Source organism: Caretta caretta, chromosome 4, assembly GCF_965140235.1.
Source record: "Caretta caretta isolate rCarCar2 chromosome 4, rCarCar1.hap1, whole genome shotgun sequence".
NCBI lineage: Eukaryota > Metazoa > Chordata > Testudines > Cheloniidae > Caretta > Caretta caretta.
Window position 1 is genome coordinate 124,791,033 of NC_134209.1, and position 23,114 is coordinate 124,814,146.

At 36.1% G+C, this 23,114-nt stretch overlaps 1 protein-coding gene across 4 annotated transcripts in view; it reads left to right on the top strand.

The window, feature by feature from the left end:
• The window catches only part of RAB28 (RAB28, member RAS oncogene family), a 92,383-nt gene that overhangs the window by 1,583 nt on the left and 67,686 nt on the right, over window positions 1-23,114 (top strand). For all 4 annotated transcript variants that reach the window (XM_048848853.2, XM_048848852.2, XM_048848856.2 and 1 more), the window contains exons 2-3: window positions 7,310-7,406; window positions 13,315-13,403. In XM_048848853.2, coding sequence (XP_048704810.1) covers window positions 7,310-7,406; window positions 13,315-13,403 — 186 coding nt within the window. The remainder of the gene's footprint in view (window positions 1-7,309; window positions 7,407-13,314; window positions 13,404-23,114) is intronic.

Sequence of the window (23,114 nt, forward strand, 5' to 3'; positions counted from 1 at the left end):
AGCCTAGAGTCAAATAAGGCAAAGCACAAGTCACTATGCACCAAAGAAGACAATAAGACCTGATCTTTACTTGCAACAAAAAGTGATCATAGTGTATGTATTATTACACATATCTTGAATGTCTTTATAAGACATACCTGATAATCTCCCTCATGAATGTGAATTTCAGAAGTACAATTTCTCCTTTGTTACTGACTTCCCAGTAGGAAATTAAAAGTTCAGACACGGAAAAACTGGTTTACTTATGATTCAGGTGAAAAACCAAGACTTCGTATAATTTGCAGGTGTTGGAAAATCTGCTTGCCATTGATAAGTAGGAAAATTCTCTGTGGTGAAAAAGGCAAGTGGCTAAATGTAGACTTTACTCTTTTCTTTAAATGAAAGAGTATCTAGCTCTAATGGTTGTAAAGAAAACCTTTTATGCCATAAAAATAGTGTTATGTTTGAATCAGTGGACAAATAATTCCAAGTGACAATTTAAGGAGCGTATTATAAATGCTCAAGATTGCTCTAGTCTTTTGCTCTTAGCTTTCCCAGTATACAAATCAAACTAAGAAGTCGTTTTCACTACTGCTGTTTAGCACCTTATGGCAAGACCTCTTTCCATAACTGGAATTACAAGCATTGGTGCTTTTTTTTTTTTTTTTTTTTTTCCTGGTTGCATCCTGAATCCTCTGCTGCAGGAAGAGGAACTTGCAACTTTGGGCCTTGCAGAAAAATCTTGCAAAAGTAAAAGAGGTCTGATAGCCTGAATGAGGGGGATAAAAATACAGCCTTGGGGCCAGTTCAGGTGAATTTGGAGACCTCTTAAGACCAAACCATTTGAGTTCCTCTCTTGTATTGTCACTTGTTCCCCCTCGTTCTTAAAACGGTGTGGGTATAAGCATAAGTTTCTTTATCCCCCACCCAGCCTCCCTCTTGTATATGTTTCTCATCCAGCCTCCTTTGTGCACGTTCTCAGCCCCCATTCACTGTGCACATTCCTCTCTCTGCAGGAACTATGATCTTCAGTCAATGGAGAGGAATGGGAATAGTGGCAGAAGATATATTCCCTCATTCCCTCCTGAGATCCAGAACTTCATGTTTTCCTTTTCTTCCTCCGGGCCAGCATTGGCAACACTGGTCTCCTGCCTCTCAAGGAACAATGATTCAGCCAGCTTACAAGAAGGCAGCAAACTTGCATGTCTTCTGGTGTCATGCCTGGGAGATAGGGGGAAGGATTCAAATTCTGTGGAACTGCTGGCAGTAGTTTAAAAACAAAACTGCTCAGACAGCTCAGTGGCAGTTGCAGTCCAGGACAGTGTTTCCATTTCTCCTCCTCAGTCGTGCCCCGTTCATGAGGCAGGGAGCAATGCTTCACTCCCATTCACTTTTTGAGAAAATTTCATGACAGGTGTGTGGGGAAAAACACTCATGGAAACGACACTACGTGTATTTTTTTTGCTACAAAAATATACACAAGAGTATAGTGGGGGTTCTGAAAAATGAGACTTGGAGGGGAAGGTTGGAGAGAGAGAGCCCACCTAGCACTCAGTGCACAGCAGTGGCATTGCGACCTGTCAGATGATGTCACAGTGCTACTCAGGTTTGGCCCGTCAAACTCTCCATAGATTGAGATGGAGGGATAGATGGGCTAAACCTGAGTGGCGACATGGCAGGGTGGTAAGGGAAATGGGAACGATTCAGGGTAGCTGGGGAGTCTAAATCAGGTTGACTTGATGGGAAGGAGTGGAAGTGCTGCTCCTGGAGGAGAGACGTAAGGGTAACAGCATGATAGAAAGGGAGGAGTGACTGATAGAAGTACAAAGACACAGGCCAGAAGAAAAACAGTATAATAAAATGGAGAAAATAAACAAAAGATTAAAATTTTAAAAAATGCTAAGAAAATATTAAAAAGAAAAAAAATTGGGAAAACAATGCATGACCTGAGGGAAAAATGGTGATAAAAAGGGGTTGGAATGAGTTAGACAAAAATAAGGAAAACAGATTAAACCAGGTGAGGAAAAGAAATCTGAAACAGAAAAGGAGGATTGAGTTAAGCAAAAATACACAGCAGTATAAAAGAAATGACTTCCTTTTATAGGAAGGAAGAGGAGGGAAAGAGAAAAGGGAACAAAATTCAGGAACGAGAGCTTTTGTCAAAACCCTCCCCTCCAGAAACGAAACCAAACTTTTTTTAAAATTAGTGACATTAATATCGGTTGAAAAAATGGTGTCAGTCTCTGGATTCTGCTTCTACATCTTTCCACATGCTCATTGGTTTGCATGTTGAGAAACATGGCAGTAGTGAAACTAACAAAAATCACATTAGTTTTGCTCTGCTGCTGCTCGGGAAAGCTGTGTCTCTCTGTGGAACTAGGTTCCGGAGCTATTCATGGGTAAGGTGTTCTTGGAAAAATAAAGGTCATGGGAGTGGGTAGAGCAGCAGAAATGCACCATCCCCTTACCTACTGGGAGGTTAGAGGAAGAATAGAATAGCTGGGACCACCCCAAAAGTTAGGAGGCTTTCGGGCTGGAGATAAGGGGCAGTGCACATTCCTTCTCTCCCTTCCAGATGGGTGTGGGTCTTCAATTTATCAGATATCTACTCTCGAGGTTGATACAAAAGATGGAACTTAACTGTGTCCTGCCCCTGGTAGGAATCCTAAAACCCTCTTCCCGTACATCAGCTTTGAGGTGGGTTTCTCAACTGTGCATTGCTCCTGGATCTTTCTGATGTGTCTATTCTCCCCCCCTCCTCTTTTTTTTTTAAATTTTGAATTGACCTGGGGGTAGTGAGACTCTATTTTCACATTCTATAACCTCATTGATCAACATAATTTCAGACTTCATTATTGCTGATCTCTGAGGAAGTACTGTAAATATTGGTCTACTTATCATATAACTATTTTCAGCCATTAATGAACTGGAATTTCCTTCTCTAACTAAAAAGTATTTAGCATTTATAGCCTCACTACCCACCTAATACTTTGTACTTTTGTACTACCTTTCATTTGAAGATCTCAAAGTACTTTATAAACATTAATTAAATTTCACTCCACCACTATCATGTAGATTACTATCGTAGTCTCCATTTTGCAGATGGAGAAACTATTCAAAGAGCCATATTCAGACTTGCAAACCTAGATAGTGAAAATAAATAGGTTGTCTGTAAACATTTATCAGCCATTTTTTCTTTTATAGGACAGTTTTTCATTGTTGGGTCGCAGTGGAGTGGGAAGGCCAAAAAAACAAAATTATAAAATTATTTGCTTTGTAAACTAGGAATAAGCAAAAATTTAGATCACTGTGTTTTTATAAACTAGACCTAGACTTTCTTCAATGAAAAGTTATCCATATTTGAGTTACTCCATAACCCGTACAAAAATTAAAGCATTTTGTGCCCTACAGTGCTCTGTCATTTTGTGCATCTAACTAAGATTCTTACAGACTGGTGCTGGTACAGAATGTGGTCCAGTGGGCATTGCTACTATAAATAGAGACATGATAAACTGGAAGGGGTGAGGTGAGAGGGGATACAGATTAATTTTTGGGTAGTGATAGTGAATTCTCAATGGGTTTGGTAAAGTGGAAACCTTTGATGGAAGATCTTTATTGTTGGATCCAGAGGTAACAGCCAAAGTCCCATTAGCACTTCTGAAAAATTTACCTCCTAGGGAGGAAAAGGCAAGTAGGGCAGCCTTTGGGAAGTTCCTACTCCTGCTCTACAAATAACCACAACATGGCTGGTAGAAAAGCATAACTGACGCTGTCCAGTGGGAGCTGCGATCGGCCGAACCTGTGGACGCGGCAGGTAAACAAACCGGCCTGGCCCGCCAGGGGCTTTCCCTGAACAAGCGGCGTCCCAAGTTGGGGAAACACTGGCCTATACCATGACTTGCCATCTAACATTTGACAGATGGTAACTGTTTTTCAGACAGTCTGATTTGTTTGTTTGTTTGTCTGTAAATGAATGTTTGCAGTGGTGGTGTAGCCTTGTTTGTCCCAGGATATGAGAGAGACAAAGTAATTTCTTTTATTAGACCAAGTTCTGTTGTGAAAGAGACAAGCTTTTGAGCTGCACAGCTCTTTTTCACGACAATTTATGGACCATTTCCAGCACAGGTGATACAACTAGTTGGTGATTGATCTAAAAATATAAGCAAGCAGTCTTCTCCTGTCCTTCACCCCTTACATTAAACTGTATCCTTGTTTTGTAGGGAACTCCCCCCAAATCACTCATTCTTAAAACTGCTGCTTTGGCTTTTAAGCTCTTTGTTGTTCTTCTACTCTTATGATTTAATTATATGAATTGCTAATTCAACACTCCAAGAACTTTAGCTGAAAGGGGAGGGACTGGGCTGCTTAATAAATATCAGGCATATGCATTAAGACCCAGATTCAGTCAGCCATCCCGGTTCAGCAAAGTACTTATGCATATGCTTATATTTAGGCAAGTGCTTAAATGCTTTGCTGAATTGGGTCCTAAATAGAGAGTCTGTCAACACAACGGGCACTCTAGTTGGCAGTCATAGTAGAGAGGTCATGGAATGAGACCCAGTCTGTTACAAAATTGTTCTTCAGATTAATGAAACTTTTTGGGTGGGGAAAACCTTGTTAAAAACAGTCACAGAAAATGTTCTTTTGAGCTAGAATGGCTTTCATCAACCATTGGAATGGAAAATAATTTACCTTGACCACACAGGCCACGGCTGCTGCCAAATTGTTACCTAAAACCTTTCTCAAGAACCCCTCTAGAGAATAATTTTAGGATCGCAGGGAGCTTTTGCATTGTGGATGGACCTGAATGGGCATGGAGACAACTTTTCCATGTGTAGAGGACTTGAACTGCTGCTGTCAGTGTTCTTGTGGATAAATACTTGTTCTGTGAATGAATAGAGAACTCCAGTCTTCACGGCTGGCAATCCTACACCTTTCGTGAGCACTAACATTCATTAAAAAATTAAAAAAGGAGTTAGTCAATGACTTTCTGCTATAAATTCCTTTGCATTCAGGAGAGTGGAGGAAAACTATTTAAGAGAACTTTGCCATGCTGTTGATTACTGGTTGCTCTTATTGGTTGGCTGTTAATTGAATGTGTTGTTTATTTTTATTAACACCCCTAGAAACCTTTTGGGAATATCAAGTGTCACAGAGTGATAAAGTTAATATTTACTGTACCCTTAAAACAGGGGAGGGTTTGCTTATTTATCATGGATCTAAATTAGGATTTTATATATTCCAAAACCCTATGATATAGTCAGATTATATTTTGTTCTTCATCCCAGGTGCTAGTTATTATTCACTAATGAAAGGGGAAATTACAAGGGAAAAGTTCCTATTTTGTAATTAAACATTCAGTTTACAGGAAAAGAGGGCCTATATAGCATACTTTTGCACTTTATTTATACTTGCCTACATCTGAGGTGGTGATAGATTTTTTTTTTTTTAAATACTGTTTGTGAAATGATCAAATGCTCAGTGTTAGATTACAAAATCAATGTGAATGAGTTAGTGGTATTCCAGTCAAAATTTTTACTGAATTTTATTTTGAATATGTACTTTAAAATAATTGTCAGATAGTTTTGCGGCGACAGATGGATTCTCATCCTCTGTGATCCTCAACATTTTCACTTTCAAGTGTGGTACAAATGGCATGAATATGCTTATTTAATTATAGTTTGCTTGTTTTCTAATTCTAATTTTCTAATTCTCTATGAGCCTGAGTCCACTAGAGTAAATTAAAAGATTCTCATTAATTTAATTGGGTTTTGGATCAGGTCTAAAAATATCTTCTGAGTTCAAGACACCTATTAATCTCTGACAGTGGTGGGAATATGAATGATACAATCAAGCAACTATTAAGTTTTGTATTACTTCCTTCACAAATAACTTTCTGGATCCCTATTTCCCTATTCATGCTTGATTCCTTAATTGTGGAGTCCTTTGGTGGTGGTAATGTATAAATAACTTCTCATGAAAAAAAGGTACAAGCTGTTGTAGAACAAGAGCGAGCGTTACAGTGCCCCTCTTCCCCCCTCCTCCTTTTTTTAAATACATTAGTAGTGTAACATGTCTGGTTTTCAGTAACAGGACTATTTGTATTATTGTAATATATTGTATGTTAACTGGATATCCTCTACTACCCATTTTTAATAACACTTGATGTCGTTTAGTGGTTTATTTAAAGATTGGCTAGATTCCTATTTAGTCACTTTGGATGTCAGTCTCTGGCAGTGTAGGGGCTTTGTGAAGCTGTTTCCTGATATTTTTTTCCCTTACAAATAGAGGCAGAAATATGGCTAATTTCTGCAGTTTGTAGATGTTATGTTAACAAGAGACTGATAAATGCCTGGCAATGATTTGATATAGGATACATTCTTTAAGCAACATCACACTACGTTTTAAGGCATCACATTATTTTTTTTTCAACAGTTCTAGGAATGCATATAACTGGTGTTTTCTATTCTTTTGTATCCTTATTACATTATATCATGTATTGCCTTTGATGAATGGATTAGAACTGGTCATGAAGAAACAGAAAATACATACGTTGTTACTTTCTGCATATTAAAGTCATTAGAAGCATGCCCTTTTTGAGGTTCCTAGTAAAAGTTAAGAAATCTGTTATTTCAAAAGGCAGCTCTATGTATCCGTGTACATTCACGATGACATAACTTTGTGAAATTTAACACTAGGAAAACAATTTCCAACGTACTGTTTGACACAATATATGCAAAACTTCATGTGTGTAGTCTCAATAGGCATATAAATGTTTGCAGGATCAGGCACTAGGTTAGTCCCCAGGTAGGCCCTTATCTTGCAACATTTGTGCAGGAAGTGGATCCCTGCAACCATACAGACCTGCAGTGTGGATCTGTGTGTGAGCAGTTGCCCTGTGTTGAAGGTTTGTGATTAGTGCTGTGTACATGGTCCTGTGTTGTAGAAATCAGGACTTTCTTTTTAACAATTGTTAGCCCTATGGGGTAGAGACCATATCACCGTATGTTTGTATGGAGCAGAGTGCGCTATTTGGCACTCAATTAAAAATGTAACACAATTCTGCATTTTTAATATCAGAATATTTTTAAAATGCACAGGAAGCATGCTGAATGTTTTACTCTTTGTTTTTTTGCTGACATAACTTGCCATTTTCATCTACTTTTATTATTTTTTAAACTTGACAGAAAGCTTGTCTGTTATCGTAGAATATTGTTAGCTGGCGTTGGTTAAAAAGTTGCTTACCTTTGTTTTATAAGATTTAGGACTGGTTTAAATTGGGTTTGCAGCCTTTAAAATATCAAATAATTTGATATGGTTCTGTTTTTAGACATCTTTAGCCACACGTTTTGCCCAAGAAGCTTTTGGGAAACAGTACAGACAGACTGTAGGACTGGACTTCTTTTTGAAAAGAATAACATTACCAGGTAAGAGAATATAGAGTCTTAGATTGAAAGTGGTGGTAATAGTAAAACTCCAGCGACAAGGTCTTGAGAATGAAATACATAACATAAGCTAGTGCTTTTCATGCAGATGTTTTTAAATAGAACAATTAATTTGGCTATTGAGGGTAGTTTCTCTCGGATTTCTTATTATGTAGACACCAAGTGAAAAAGGATTGTGTACTGGCAGTTTATGTCTTTAAAGATTGTTATTTTCCTAGAACCATTATTAGCCACATTTTAAAAAATATTACTTTTTGGTATCCCTATTAAAATTAACCTCTTCAAGTGGATAGTAGTATAATACACAACATAAACCAAATATAATTATGTATTAACTGAAAATATCTTTGCATTTTGAAATAAATCTAGTTTTTTAGATAAAATACACTGAACTTGTATTTCGGTTGTGGGGGAGAAGTATAATGTACCTATGGAATCGCTGTGCTCTAATATGTGAATGCTGTTTTATGCAAGGCAGCATGAAATTGCTGGCATTTAATAGACCACTAAAATTTAACGTCCCTCGGCACTCATAAAAATACAGTTTGAGCATTCAAGATGTTTCAGTTCACGACGGCAAAGAAACTATTTAGATGCCAGTTGCACACACTGCATGGAAAATGCAAAAAATAATAAAAAAAGAATGGTTAGTGCTTAAAGTTTGTTTCTGAACAATTGGGGGTATAAAAAGAACCATTCATTCATTGTGGCTGTTCAATTTGTAAGCATGAAAGTATTCCATTAAAAGCAATTTACCCTGGTGAGCTTAATAAATGAAAGCTGGAAAAAGCACTTTTAAGTATTAAGTTGCAGTCAGGTATGATAAAGTTGATGCAAGTTCTGTCTTTATTTTGGTAAGATACAAGTAGCAAACTAGAAAAGAAATTTGCAATCTTCCATGAAAACATGCAGTGTTCTGAACTTCATTTTGTTAAAACTATATTGCCAATAATTTTTAAATGTTATGTTAATTTTCCCCCCAAGTGATATAGAATGCAGGAGTACGTAAAAGGATTCTGTTCTTCAAGATTATTTTATTAGTTATTCCACTGTACTCTTTTGTGTATGACTTGACGCAAATTCCAACTCTGTGTGCTTATTTCTGTATAAAATGGATAGAGTATTTTTTTATTGTCCTGCCTGCTCTTCTAGAAATACAACTATGCAGAATACTTACAGCAGCACTTGTAAATGGAATGTGTACACAAATCATACAGCATGTATGCTGAGAACTTGTACTTTTGCAAGTTTTTTTCCAATGGTTAAACATACAGAAGCTATTAGTACATTGTTGAGTTTCTAAATATTCCTTTTGGGTGGAAAATTTGGAGAAGTATAATACTTTTGTCCCCATTCATAATAGTTTTGTTCCAAATTATTATGTTTCAAAATAAGAGTGTAGGTGTAAATCACACCCAAACATATAGAATAGTGACTGCTCATGTATATTTTCTTATTTCTGTATTTGTAAAATAAATACATTTTATATCGGGAAAGATGCATTTTTCCCTTGGTTTCTCACTGTGTCCCTCTGTCTCATTTTTATGGAAAAGTCAGATTTTGGGGGGGAAAGGTTTTAAAGTTCAAAAAGTAACTATGGAATGCACTTCCTCAGTAAATGGATTCTTTTAATTTATTGATTGCAACTATTAGTTTTGCTTATTCAAAGTTATTAATATTTCTCTAAAGATGAATTCATAGAACTAGACAAAAGTATGCAAATATCAGTAGAAAAACATACACTAGTTTGCATCCTTTAGTAGGACAGCTGGTAGATAACTGACTTCGGAACAGCACTAATTTATGTGTTGATTTTAAATGTAAGCAGATTTTTCAAAATTGAAATGATAGTTTTAAAACCAAACAGAAATATGTATTATTCCATCCCCATAAAAACTATTTAAAAACAAATAGGAACTTAATATTAGTAGATAAAAATGAAATGTTGGTTTGGAATGTTGTGTTTATCCAGTATAGTCTTATACTTTTCAATTTTTTTAGTAACTGATATAATTTTACAGTAAGAAGTGGAATAACATTTTACCAGTTGATGATTCAAATAAAATAACAACTTAATACATGTTGCAAGTATTTTTGAGTAGTGTAATTGTGAACAATTTGATTTTTAGTGTTCTCCATGAAATTTTTTCCAGGTAATTATTTTCCAAATACCGATCCATTTCAGTGTATTTCATGATCCAATATTCTGTAAAGTCTGGATGCAATCACTCTACAGATTTTATGGCTTTAAATAGTCTATCTGTTAGCCAGAGGTTCTGCTGATAGAGCTTCTTAAGAGCCATAGTCAAAATACTTGCAGGGAGGTTGTGGGTACAGTTCACTAAACAGGGTTCTACTGTGAAAAGGATTTTTTAAGTCTTCAGTACAAGAAGTAGGCAGACTTGTGTTTTTAGTTTCATCTGGACTGTGCAGCGCTTTAAGTAAGGTTAACCAATGCACCAAGCATACTTTTACAAAGGTCACTGTTGAATCCTTTTAGTGGCTTCAGTTCAGACCAAAAGCAACCTGTATACCTATATGTTCTCATTTACTCATTTTTTGCATCCCAATGCATGCCATTTTCTACTAAGTGTGTGTAAAACAAATTAATAAACAAACAAACAAAAAACTCCACTTGAATTTTCTTGTTTGTCATCAATAGACTCTATGCAATTTTTCTGGAATTCTTTAGCTTTAATTGTTTACTGGTACATTCATTTTGGTGCTTGGAGAAAGCATACTATAGCTGTAAAAAAGCAAACTGTTGACATTTTTCTTCATGTATAGTTAACTTTTTTGTTATTGCCACTCATGAGTTAATATACACTTCCTTTAAATTGGTCAGTAGATAAATACATTTTATGCCAAAAGTAAAATTTAATGTTACCATATCTGATATTTGAATTTTAAATAGTCATATTGTTCAGATTTTTTCTACTGTCATAGCTATCCTAAAAAGTTGACCACAAAATAGATACTACACAACATGGAATAATCTTGCAAAAAACATATGAAGCAGTATAGGGTTAATACTAATTTATTACTCTAGATAATCAATATGAATTTCAGTAATTGCTCTAGTTTAATTTAAGCCAGGAGTCACCTTAACATGAATGAAACAATGAAGCTTTATTTAGACAAACAAGATTTTATTTTCTATAATATTAATAGAAGGGGAAAACTTCAAAGTTTTTAAGACTATAAGAGACCTCGATCATCTAGTCTGACCTCCTGTGTAACACAGGCCAGAGAAGATCACCCAGTTACCCCTGTATTGAGCCCAATAACTTGTGTTTGTCTCCAACATTGGATAGTAATCAATTTGGAAACATTTTAGCACACACAATTATGATTCTAAAATTTCCTTGTTTCAAAAGTTACACTATTTCTAATATATTTTTCCATATATCTAACATGAATTAAATGGTAAATTGGCAATAGAACGAATACAGTGAAGTTAAAAGAAAAGGAGTACTTGTGGCACCTTAGAGACTAAGCTTTCGTGAGCTACAGCTCACTTCATCAGATGCATACTGTGGAAAGTGTAGAAGATCTTTTTATACACACAAAGGATGAAAAAATACCTCCCACTTTGTGTGTATAAAAAGATCTTCTACACTTTCCACAGTATGCATCCGATGAAGTGAGCTGTAGCTCACGAAAGCTTATGCTCAGATAAATTGGTTAGTCTCTAAGGTGCCACAAGTACTCCTTTTCTTTTTGCGAATACAGACTAACATGGCTGTTACTCTGAAACCTGTTACAATGAAGTTAGATATAGGACACTACAGAATGAGTTGTTTGGTGGGCTTTTGGGTGTATTTAATTTGGTTACCCACTGAAGAAGCATAGTTGCTTCCTAGTGCTGATTCACCAGTTTGTTCATAACCACATATGTGTTATGAAAGACTTATTCCTGTGTTATCTGTAGTCACTATAGATTTATGTTCTAAGTTTTAAAAGCATCATTTAATGATTTGTCAATGCCTTATGAAAACAGATATGTTTCTTATTACAGGTGAAAGGTTACTTTTGAATATTGAACATAAATACACTGTTTCCATAAATATTCTTTGTTTTTAAGAAGGGGATTTCATAAATTTAAAAACAGATTAATAAGTAAAGCTTATTTTTAGTATTCTGAATCAATTGAATCTTTTAGTAAGTACATGAAATATTCACATCTGAGACATATGTACCAATTTTAAAAGATTTGGCTAAAAAGTCTGAACACTTAACCAAAGTAAAACAAAATGTGTTATAAAAATGTAATTGTTACATTTTGTAGCCCAAGCACAGTATATCCATGTATCTGTTTGTAACTTACTGTCTACGGTCACAAAGCAGTAGAATAAATTTTCATCAATAAGTGGGATATTTACTTGTGTAACTCATTTAATGCTAATAAAAGTTCTTCATGTAAATGCTCTGTTTCTTTATGGGTAAATAGATAACATTTTGCTCAAGAACATAAAGTTTGTATTATAATAATAAATATCCAATTTAAGGCTAAAACTCTCTCTGTAACCCATAGTATTTTGCTTTTTCTTCCCCATTACATACCACACTATTGGTATGAGTTAAGAAATGTTAGACTTAAATTTTATGACTTATGTGGAATGTGTCACTTTATTGCATTTTTGTCTAGAAATAAAAATTAATTGGAAGTTATAGTTTTTTATACTTACAAAGTATTATTAATGTATGCATTGTAGTTAGATTGGTGAAAATTTGTATTGAACTTTACTGTACTAGAGTCTGATGCTTCCTGACAATCAGTTTTGTACTGTAGAAGGTATCTGATCATAAAAGATGACAGTCAAGTTACAGGTTGGCATAGATCTGTGTGTATGTATGTAATTTGTGTGCTAGTTTGGATTGTTTGCTCATAAAATACATCTGTTTCATTACATCTAAAGATGGCTCAGTGGACCATTGAGTTCTTTGGATGCAATAGACTTTAACAACTATGTGAATTTGACAGGTTTGCATGGACTGAAGATGATTTTTTTTTTTTTTTTTTTTTTTACCTCTTAGCATATCATTCATTTTGGTATTTCTGTTTCTTGGGTTTTTTTAGGGGTTGTGTATAGAACAAACAAAAACCATTATCTACAGTATAGAATAATGGTCTTCAAAACTGAATTTAAAGCTACTTTGAGTTGTGTACCAAAAAGGGATGGTCTAGTCATTGGTTTAAAAAAAAATAACTTAGAGGCTGAGAATTTTTAAGCCAAATCAGGTTTATGGCTGAGTGCCTCTTTGGAGGGGGGAGGGCAGAGGAGGAAGGATTTTGTATCCTGAAAATAGGGTTGTGTTAGCATTTCCATTATAGTCACCTAGCTGTACAGTAATATTGAGAACAGCTCTACCAAAATAGAGTTACTCTGTGCATGCATCCTAGTTTTAAATGTTTAAGACAGTTGAACAGGCGCACGGGAGATAAAATATGTGGTTAGGTTGATATTACTAGAAATAAAGGACAATGCAACTATTGTGGTATAAAGATTTGTTTTATTAAGCTTCTTTTCAGATTGCTTCTCTGAAATACATTATTAAACTTTGACTTAGGAAAACTGTACCTTATACCATTCTAGTTCTTTTCCTCCATAGAACATTTACTTTGAGATGTGGTTCATATCTAGCTATATTTTTACTGGATCTTAATGAGTATAATTTAATAGGAATTAACTTTTTTCCCCAGTTGATTTGTTCATCTCCATATTTTGACCAAACATTTATTAGGTGTACAAGAAAATATTTGTAAAAAGTACAGATATGCTGGAATTGTATCAACTGCTTTAATGTTACATTTGGAATTTAGTTGCATCTAACTTCATCAAATCAGTGTCTTCAAAGAAATCAGCTTCTGCATATTTTTCTTTTTCAGGAAACTTGAATGTTACTCTTCAAGTGTGGGATATAGGGGGACAAACAATAGGAGGCAAGATGTTGGATAAATATATCTATGGAGCCCAGGTACAGTAAAAACAAAACAAAAGTTATCAACTTTGTTTTCATAATCATACTCTTTCAGGAAACATTTTTAGTCACAAAATTAAGCATCTGCTTAATTTAAAATTTATTTTAGCATTGATTTATGTGCAAGTTTTATTTTTGGATATAGTGACGTTTGCGCTGGCTTTAAAAAAAGCAGCAAAGGTGCTAGTTTGCAGATCCCTAACAACTCTCGAAAAACAGATGTATGTTTCCATGCATTGTGGCTTGGGTTGAGAAAAGCAATCACAGTAAACAGTAAAGGCTGTTTGGATATCCACATGGTATGGTAGATATACTGGCTGCTTTGAGAGCAGATGCCCCCTGAGGGGAAAAAGTAGAAGGAGGAAATTAAGAGCAATCCTACACCATTAAGCTCATACAAGCAAGTGGGGTTATAAGAGGGCAAACAAAAGGAGGCAACCAGGTAGCTAAATATTTTTTGCAGAACATGCATATAGTGAAAATTAATTTTTGCCCCAAAAGCTTATGAAACAACTTTAAGTGAATGCTAGGACTAAACAAAATATTGCAACAACATGTAGATTTATGAGATGCAGTTTTTAATGATGTGCACATAATAGGGCTGTCCAGCGATTAAAAAAATAATGGCGATTAATCACACTGTTAAACAATAATAGAATACCATTTTTTAAAATAGTTTTGGATATTTTTTACATTTTCAAATATATTGGTTTCAATTACAACAGAATACAAAGTGTACAGTGCTCGCTTTGTTTATTTTTGATTAAAAGTATTTGCACTGTAAAAAACAAAAGAAATAATATTTTTCAATTCACCTAATAAAGGTACTCTAGTGCAATCTCTTTATCTTAAAAGTTGAACTTACAAATGTAGAATTATGTACAGAAAATAACTGCATTCAAAAATAAAACAATGTAAAACTTTAACACCTACAAGTCCACTCAGTCCTCCTTCTTGTTCAGCCAATCGCTCAGACAAAAAAGTTTATTTACATTTGCTGGAGATAATGCTGCCCGCTTCATGTTTACAATATCATCTGAAAGTGAGAACAAGCATTTGCATGGCACTGTTGTAGCCAGCGTTTCAAGATATTTATGTGCCAGATGCACTAAAGATTCATATGTCTCTTCATGCTTCAACCACCATTCCAGAGGACATGTGTCCATGCTGATAATGAGTTCTGCTCGATAACCATCCAAAGCAGTATGGACTGATGCATGTTCATTTTCATCATCTGAGTCAGATGCCACCGGCAGAAAGATTGATTTTTCTTTTTTGGTGGTTCAGGTTCTTCAGTTTTCACTTTGGAATGTTGCTCTCTTTAAGACTTCTGAAAGCATGCTTTACACTTCGTCCCTCTCAGCTTTTGGAAGGCACTTCAGATTCTTAATTCTTGGGTTGAGTGATGTAGCTATCTTTAGAAATCTCACATTGGTACCTTCTTTGTGTGTTGTCAAACCTGCAGTGAAAGTGTTCTTAAAATGAACAACATGTGCTGGGTCATCATCCGAGACTGCAATAACATGAAATATATGGCAGAATGCAGGTAAAACAGAGTAGGAGACATACAATTCTCCCCCAAGGAGTTCAGTCACAAATTTAATTAATGCATTATTTTTTTAATGGACATCATCAGCGTGGAAGCATGTCCTCTGGAATGGTGGCTGAAGTATGAAGGGGCATACGACTGTTTAGCATAACAGGCACGTAAATACCTTGCAATGCCAGCTACAAAAGTGCCATGCGAACGCATGTTCTCACTTTCAGGTGACATTGTGAATAAGAAGCTGCCAGCATTATCTCCCATAAATGTAAACAAACTTGTTTGTCTTAGCAGTTGGCTGAACAAGAAGTAGGTCTGAGTGGACTTGTAGGTTCTAAAGTTTTACATTGTTTTGTTTTTGAGTGCAGTTATGTAACAAAAAAAATCTACGTTTGTAAGTTGCACTTACCCGATAAAGAGATTGATGCACTACAGTATTGTATGAGGTGAATTAAAAAATACTATTTCTTCTGTTTGCCATTTTTACAGTGCAAATATTTGTAATAAAAATAATAATATAAAGTGAGCACTGTGAACTTTGTATACTGCGTTGTAATTGAAATCAATATATTTAAACATGTAGAAAAACATTGAAAAATATTGAATTTCAATTGGTATTCTATTGTTTAACAGGGCGATGAAAACTGTGATTAATCATGATTAATTTTTTTGAGTTAATCATATGAGATAATGGTAATTAATCGATAGCCCTAGCACATAATTTTATTTTTGGCTTAGTAACATCAAACTAAGTACTACATTCTTTTATTTTTGGCAATAGTTGCAACAGGAACAATAGACAATGTATATGATAAAATGTATTGTTTTCTTGTATTTTTTCTTTTTACTTCTATTTTCTGGTCTCTACTTCTCACAATAAAGGGAAGAATATGGCTCTAGACTTGGACAAGAGTGGAGGCTTGGCATCACACTAATAAATATAGAACAAGGGCTGCTAATTAAAATGACTAAGATTTGCAAATTGATAGGGTAAAAAAATCTGACCTCCTTGTTGACTTAAAATTTAGTCAATTTCTAAAAAAGGCTAAGTAGTTTTAAGTATTACGCCTGAACCTGAGTCACCCTGGTAACGTCTGTGGTTTTACGGCCACACTTAACTTAATTTTTTTTTAAAAAGATTTTCTCTGTCCTGTGAAAGACCTATCAAGCAACAGGTGAAAGTGACTGCAGTGAAACAAGGAAACTAACTATTCACAGTGTTCCCAATAAACACACATACTTTTTCTTTTATTACTTTCACTGATGATTTAGGAGTTTCTTGTAGCAATAGTAGACCCAAAAAATTTAGACCAAAGTGTGATTTTTATAAAGCTGATTGTGTTCTTTTAAATCATAGTAATCTGTAATTTAGCAGCATTGGGTGATCTGGTAACATTTCCATTAAAATAACTAAGAACTGCAAAAGCTACTTTTATTTGATTGATAAACTACACTAGTTGCAACTTTCTAATAAATTAATGTCAGTTTCCGTCTCCGTCTCCAGGGCTGGTCTGAACACTTTCTTAGCATTAGCTTTCCAGCAGCCTCCATGAAGAACAGATGAAACAGCATGGATAGTTCTGGAAGAAGCTGTAGTCTGTTCTCTTCCAGGCTGAAAGTTGCTTCAATGTAGGGAATCTGAAGGTTTAGTGGAAACGAAAAAGGGGAGATCGAAATAGGGCACCATGTGGAATTTGAAGGGAAGAATCCTAGTCTACGTATATAACAAAATTCTTGGGAGCAGGCAATATAGTGAAGTATAAAGAAAGGGAGTAGATAGGCAGAACATATAGCTGCATCCACCTGCATTCCATAACACAGCAGGCAGTTGAAATTGCTGGTGTTACTCGCCTTGTCACCAACGACTATAAGAAGTCACCTTAATTCAGACCCAAAACTAATTGCTCTTTAGAGATAAAATCAGGTTGTTTAGAGGGATGAAATCGGAGAATCCATTTGCACTCTGACTTGATTTGTTTTTGCCTAAAGAGGTTTTTGTACTTTGATAACCTGCTACGAGATATGCTAAAGTCTAACTTTAAAAAGTGCAAATAGAAATACTGCATCCTGATCAGTTGCTCTGTTTGTTGAACCCGTGTGTATATCTTGGAATTAAGTAATGTGAAAATATAATGCATACTGAATATTAAGGTAAGGTTTCAGCCCTGGATCTTTTATTTCATAGATAAAATGATTCCATGATTGAATAATGTATTTGATCATTATAATAAGCCAAAGCTAGATATTTAATTAAGACAAAATATATGATGATATTCTTGAAGCAAAAAATTCATAAGGAATTATTACCTACTTACTTAGTGTCTTGAAATATGCCACTGCTCCAGTCTCCATTTACAAATTAACAAAAGTATTTAAATGCCTAAGAATGCAGATAGGTGTCTAATAGGATTTACAGAAGCATGTAAGCAGGTTAGACACCTAATTCCCATTGAAAGTCAATGGGATTTTGTCTCCAAAGTACCAAAATTATTTTTGAATAAGTGACTTAAGTGCCTAAATCATCAATGTGGTTTTCAAAATGTTACCATTAGTTCTTTTAATCTTTCCTCAAAAGTCAGTCCCTTCACATCCAATCACTTTTACGTGTGAGTTCATAAATCCCAGATCATTAGGCATCAGATTTATAAAGGTATTTAGGCACGTAAAGATGCAGATAGGTGCCTTATAAATCTCACTAGGTGCCTATATGCATCTTTACATGCCTAAATACCTTTTTTAAATCTGACCCTTAATGCCTTGTTAGCTGTGAAATGAATGTATGACCGAAGCAACCATATACTGTCTGCATAAATATCTATTCAGAATATTTCATTAAGGTTCTATTAAGTGTGCAAAAGGCAATAATTTCAGTTCTTAATGCAGATAACGTCATGTGTCATTTCCATAGAACTAATTATTAAGTACTGGTAGTTTTCTTGTTGCTTTGCCTGCAAAAAAGAAGACTTGCCTCCTGCCCCAAGGAACTTAACCATGTAAAGCTTTGATTCTGCAACTTCTTGTGTGTGAATGGACTGCTATGCCTGTGCAAGTCACATGGACTCCACGTGGATGCAGAGGTCTACTACCCATATGCATCATTTTCCTGGGTTGGGGCATATGGTAGATACAGATTCTGCACAAGTCATTGTAAACAATATATCCTGTACCTATATCCTCTTAGTCCATGATCTGGTCAGACGACATAATCAGACTGTTGGGTGTGCTTAGTATTTGGATGAGGGGTATTCAAAGAAACTCTAGGTGCTGCAGAAATTGGCATTAGTGGCTTCCTTCTTTCTCATTCAGAATAGAATCAACTCTCCAGGATGGAGCTTTGGGTTATGGTACTGTTAGAGATGCCATCTTGTGGCTGAGGCATAGAACAGAGCTCTGGGCTTCCTATGTCACATTTTGCAATCGGAGTGGTATTAACCTTGGTGTCTCAGTCTATTTCCAATGTATCTACCTAATTTTCCATATACTTTCAGCTGAAGAAGTTAGTAATTTACTTCCCCTCCTAAAACTGTTGTTGTTTTAGTGTTGCTAGCCCAGAATGATGTGGTTGCTGTATTCCACCCCAGAGCTGGCTAAATTTCGTGGTGGCTGAAATGATTCTAGCAGACAGTAAAGAGCTTTGGGATCTTTCTGAATGAAAGGTGCTAAGTAAATATTATTTAAACAGCCAGAGTAAGGCACCCTTTAAAAGCTAACTTAGATTTTTGTTTAATGTATTATTGTGATAATTATCAGTATAAGGAACTTTTATGTACCTATGTTAACAATGGGAAAACTTATTAAGAGATTTACAAAAGAAGATGCAAGTAGATTGGCTCCTTTTTGTACTTTTGTGAGCTATGTAGTTTGCATCTAGTCCCTAGTGAGAATGTGGCCACATCACAGATTTGCCAGTCTTGGCAACCTTTAGGTTCGTCTCTTCAGAGAAGCTGATGATTAATAGGCATAGACAGTGAACTACCTTACCTTTTAAGCATGGGTGCTCTCTGCATGTTTGTAGGGGGAAGATGCCACATGCTCCTCCTCATTTTCTATTTTCTACCAACCTCACTCCTATTCTCCTACCTAAAAAACCCCTACCCTTGTGCTCCATCTGTTCTGTGGCTAGAAGATTTCAGTGTCTATTACTTTTAATCTGAGGCTTTTCATGAGCATTCAATTTAATTTAATGATCTCAAATTAAAATTTAATCAGCTCTTTCGTAATCATATCTATCATTTGGATAGGGCTATAACTTGATAAGCATTGATAATAAAATTTAAACTATAAAATTATTGGATTAGCATTTTCTTTAATCTTTTTAATATACTACTGTTGTAAATATTTGAAACTTCTTAAATGTTTTTTCTAGTGTCAAATTATGTATAATTCCATTTAATACTGTTATGAAGCATTTAGAATTGCATTTTTATGCTGTAAATATGTTTTAGACCAACTCCCAACTCTGAGCTGTATAGCTGCAGACCCTATCCATATCTCTAGTGTAAAGTATCCTTCAGAGTTGGCATATGCTACTTCATAAATTAGCTTGTTAACAGAATAAGAGTAGTGCGGACCATACCTTCTCTAGAGACCAGCAAATCATTTCTGCAGTACACTCAGCTTCCAGTGGACTATTTTTGCAAATATGCTACAATTCAGAAACAAAAAACACTCACATGTACAGTAAGGTAGGCGTAATGTCTCCATTGCCAGAATGTTGTTATGCAAGCAGAGAATATGTGCTGGAGACTAGAGAATTAACATACTGTTCACGTCGTGGTATCCTGTCAGTTCTCAAACATTTTTCTTTCTCATGGTGGGGCAGTGTGCTACATCTGTGTTACCAGGCTAATTTTAATTGTTTTTCTTTCTCATTTTTTATCCTTTAAAAATGCCTCCTTTCTAAGTGTATTTCATGTGCATGTTGGGGAAATAGCAGTGATTGAATTTTATATCTGTTCTCTCTGTACTTAAAGTATTGTAAGTTTGGGGAGGATACACTGTATTTTTCCAGAGAAAATGAAGGTTGAATCTCTGCTTTCAGTAGAAAACCAAACTAAATCTTAGATATGAAGTTGTGACCAGCACCTCCATAATTGTAAAGTTCAGAATAAGTCAGTGGTAGAGTATTATACATTATCTTTTTGTTGGGGCAAAAAATAAGATTACAGATTAGTATTTAGTGTAAAGGCCATAAAATCAGTCTGTCCTTGTCTTCTATTGCATCCCTGCCAGCCCATGTCTCAAATAATAGAGTTACACTGATATAAAACCTGGGTAACACACTGATATCCGGTATTTGAAGACAGCATTGGGCCTGTTTCCACAATTTGTGGATATCCTGGGTTGCAGTCAAAGTAAGCCCCAAGAGATGAAAGGAGAGAGTAGTGAACACTGTCAATCCTATATCATTTCCATGAGTTCAGACATCAGCATTTGCTTCTGTTGTTTAATTATAAGAGGGTGCGGTTCCGGATATACTGAGAGTGATCTCCCAGTTCATGCATAAGGGGTAACCTGGAAAAAAGTCTAGACATTGGAGTGGGAGAAAGAGAAACAGCAGGGAGAAGTCGGTATTGTTAGAGGTGTGTGTGTGTGTGTGCGTGCACACGGGCCCGCAGGCAGGCCATGACAGAATTGTGCAGGACCTTAGGAGCAAGTACCAAGAGTTTAAACTTGTTGTGTGGGACAATCAGTGAGAGGATTCAAAGACAGGGAATGATTGAGGAAAGTACATAATTTTTTAAGGCAGTGTTGGAGATGGCCTGGAAGGTAATAGTAAGGACACTGTGGAGCTACAGCTGCTAGAACTCACTTCAAGAGTATCTTCCATGAAACCTCTGTTGTGGGATTCCTTTTCTCCTAAGGGGGAGCAGGGGCTATGCTTGGCTTTAAGTCCTGCAGCAGCACAGTGGTGCTCTGAAGAGATACTGGAGACAGCCAGCCCATCATGTTAGGTATAAATATTTTAAATACGTTACTCTGCATTAATTTTGTTTAACATGCTGCTATCGCCCAAGTGTCTTCTGAACTCTGGAGCTATCTGAGATAAGGACTGTCATGCTTTGCTACTAAATGGGGAAGGTGGCAGTACTGGAGCTGGAAGGAGCATGCCACATGCTCCTCCTCATTTTCTATTTTCTACCAACCTCACTCCTATTCTCCTACCTAAAAAACCCCTACCCTTGTGCTCCCCTTTTTCCATTCCCATTAGACATGGCACAACACTGTGTCTTGCTCACAACAAAGCTTCCACTAGTAAAACAAAAATTTGGATACAGTGCAGTTTTTTGGCATCCCAACTGTCAGGTAGCTATGATAAATTGTGTTAAGCTTTCTGCCCTCACTGGGGTGTTGCTTTATTGCCCAAATCAAGATGAATGAAGGTGGGGCTTTGCCAAGGGGGTCTATCTTTTCATTTCAAGACCTTACCATCCTCCTTTATTTTCTGCCACTCTGTTTTTATAACAGCCACAAATTGCTCAAAAATCCATTTGTGTAGAATAGCCACTTGGTTAGTAGGCAGTATGTATCTATTACATTCTCCTTGGTATTTGATGGCACATCTCCAGTTCACAATGATCTTTATTTTGAGTTTCCATGTGAACACTTTCAGTCCTCACAGTCAACTGTTACCTTGATTGACCTGTTCATGAGCATGCTTGCTTGAGGGCATGGCTTGTCCCAATCCCAGTCTCTTTGTACCCCTTCCCCCCAATTCCTACTGTATAACTGATGTTCAAAGTTAGGAAAGTAACTTTGCTATATAACTGCTACTTCCCTCCTGCATATTTCCAGGTCGAAATATTTCGGAAGGATGGGTAGAGTAGGAGTAAGGAGATCAGTAACTGGGAGAGATGGAGTCAAGGGGCAGGCGATGGAAGAGTTGGAAGGGAACGGTTGGTGCAAGACATTAGATTCAGTGAGTGAGATAAAAGAGGAAAGAGTGTTTCGTGGGGAAGAGGGTGAAAGGGAGATCATGCTAGTTCTTGTCCATCTCCTTGAAGAAGCTGATAATACTGTACGGAGAGGGAGGAATCAAAGGTGTCGTAGGTTATAAGCAGGGCTTCTGAAGGAATAGTAAAGCCGTTTTGCAAGGAAGTTGGTGGTACATAAGGAGAAAAGGATGGATTTGTAGTGGAGGAACGCTATGTGGTCTTTGTGATTTTTCTTTAGAGGTATATAGAACGATGGGAACAGGATCAGCAGAAGCAGATTCTGGATGTGAGCCTGGGCTATGGGATATTGAATTGGAGGGAACAGTGGGAGAGAAGGACAAAGGGGTGAATAATTGAGAAGAGAATGAAGGTGAGAGCTGACCATTGAATCCATGGAGGAAAAAAGATGAGAAGAGGTAGGCTAAAGCCTGCAGGGAAGTCAGGGATGTCAATGGACTTTCGCCACAAAATAATGGATTTTATGGGACACCTGATTAATATCTGTCTTTTGAATATTTCTCACTTAGGACATGACCTAAAGTCCATTTAAGTCAATGCTAGTCTCTCCATTGACCTATGCTGAGCTTTTGATCAGGCCCTTAGAGTTTTGTTAAAAGCCTGCCAATACTTGTCTTCTACAACAGTAAAGGACTGGAGCTGGCTTTTTGCCCCAGCTGGGAGAATAGAAGCAGCAGGCAGGCAATAAGAAATATGTGATTCACAATTAAAAAAAAAAAATCAAATCTGGAAACCTATGGTGAAAACTAGATAATTAGCAGCCCTTTTACAACTTAGTTTTTACAATCCTAGAATATCAGGGTTGGAAGGGACTTCAGGAGGCCATCTAGTCTAACCCACTGCTCCAAGCAGGACCAATCCCTAACTAAATCAATATTAACTTTCATTTTGAAAAGCTTTTGAGGTTTTTAAAAGAAATGTAAATGTTGGACAGTGACATTCTACTCTGAGTAATATACTGGTTGCTGTTTTTCTTTGCTAAATTTCCATTGTGTTTCTCTAGCTGTGATACAATTAATATATGAGTAATAAAGTCTGTGTACTGCTATGTGTCTTATCTCATAAAATATTTATTTAGTGGAGTTGCTTGAATCCTAACTGTTCAGTTTGGATTACAATAATAATAATAATAAAACAAAATTTACAATTAGTGGCATCTCAGCTTTTGAAGAATTTTAAAAAATAAACTTAATGTGAATTTAATAGTAACTT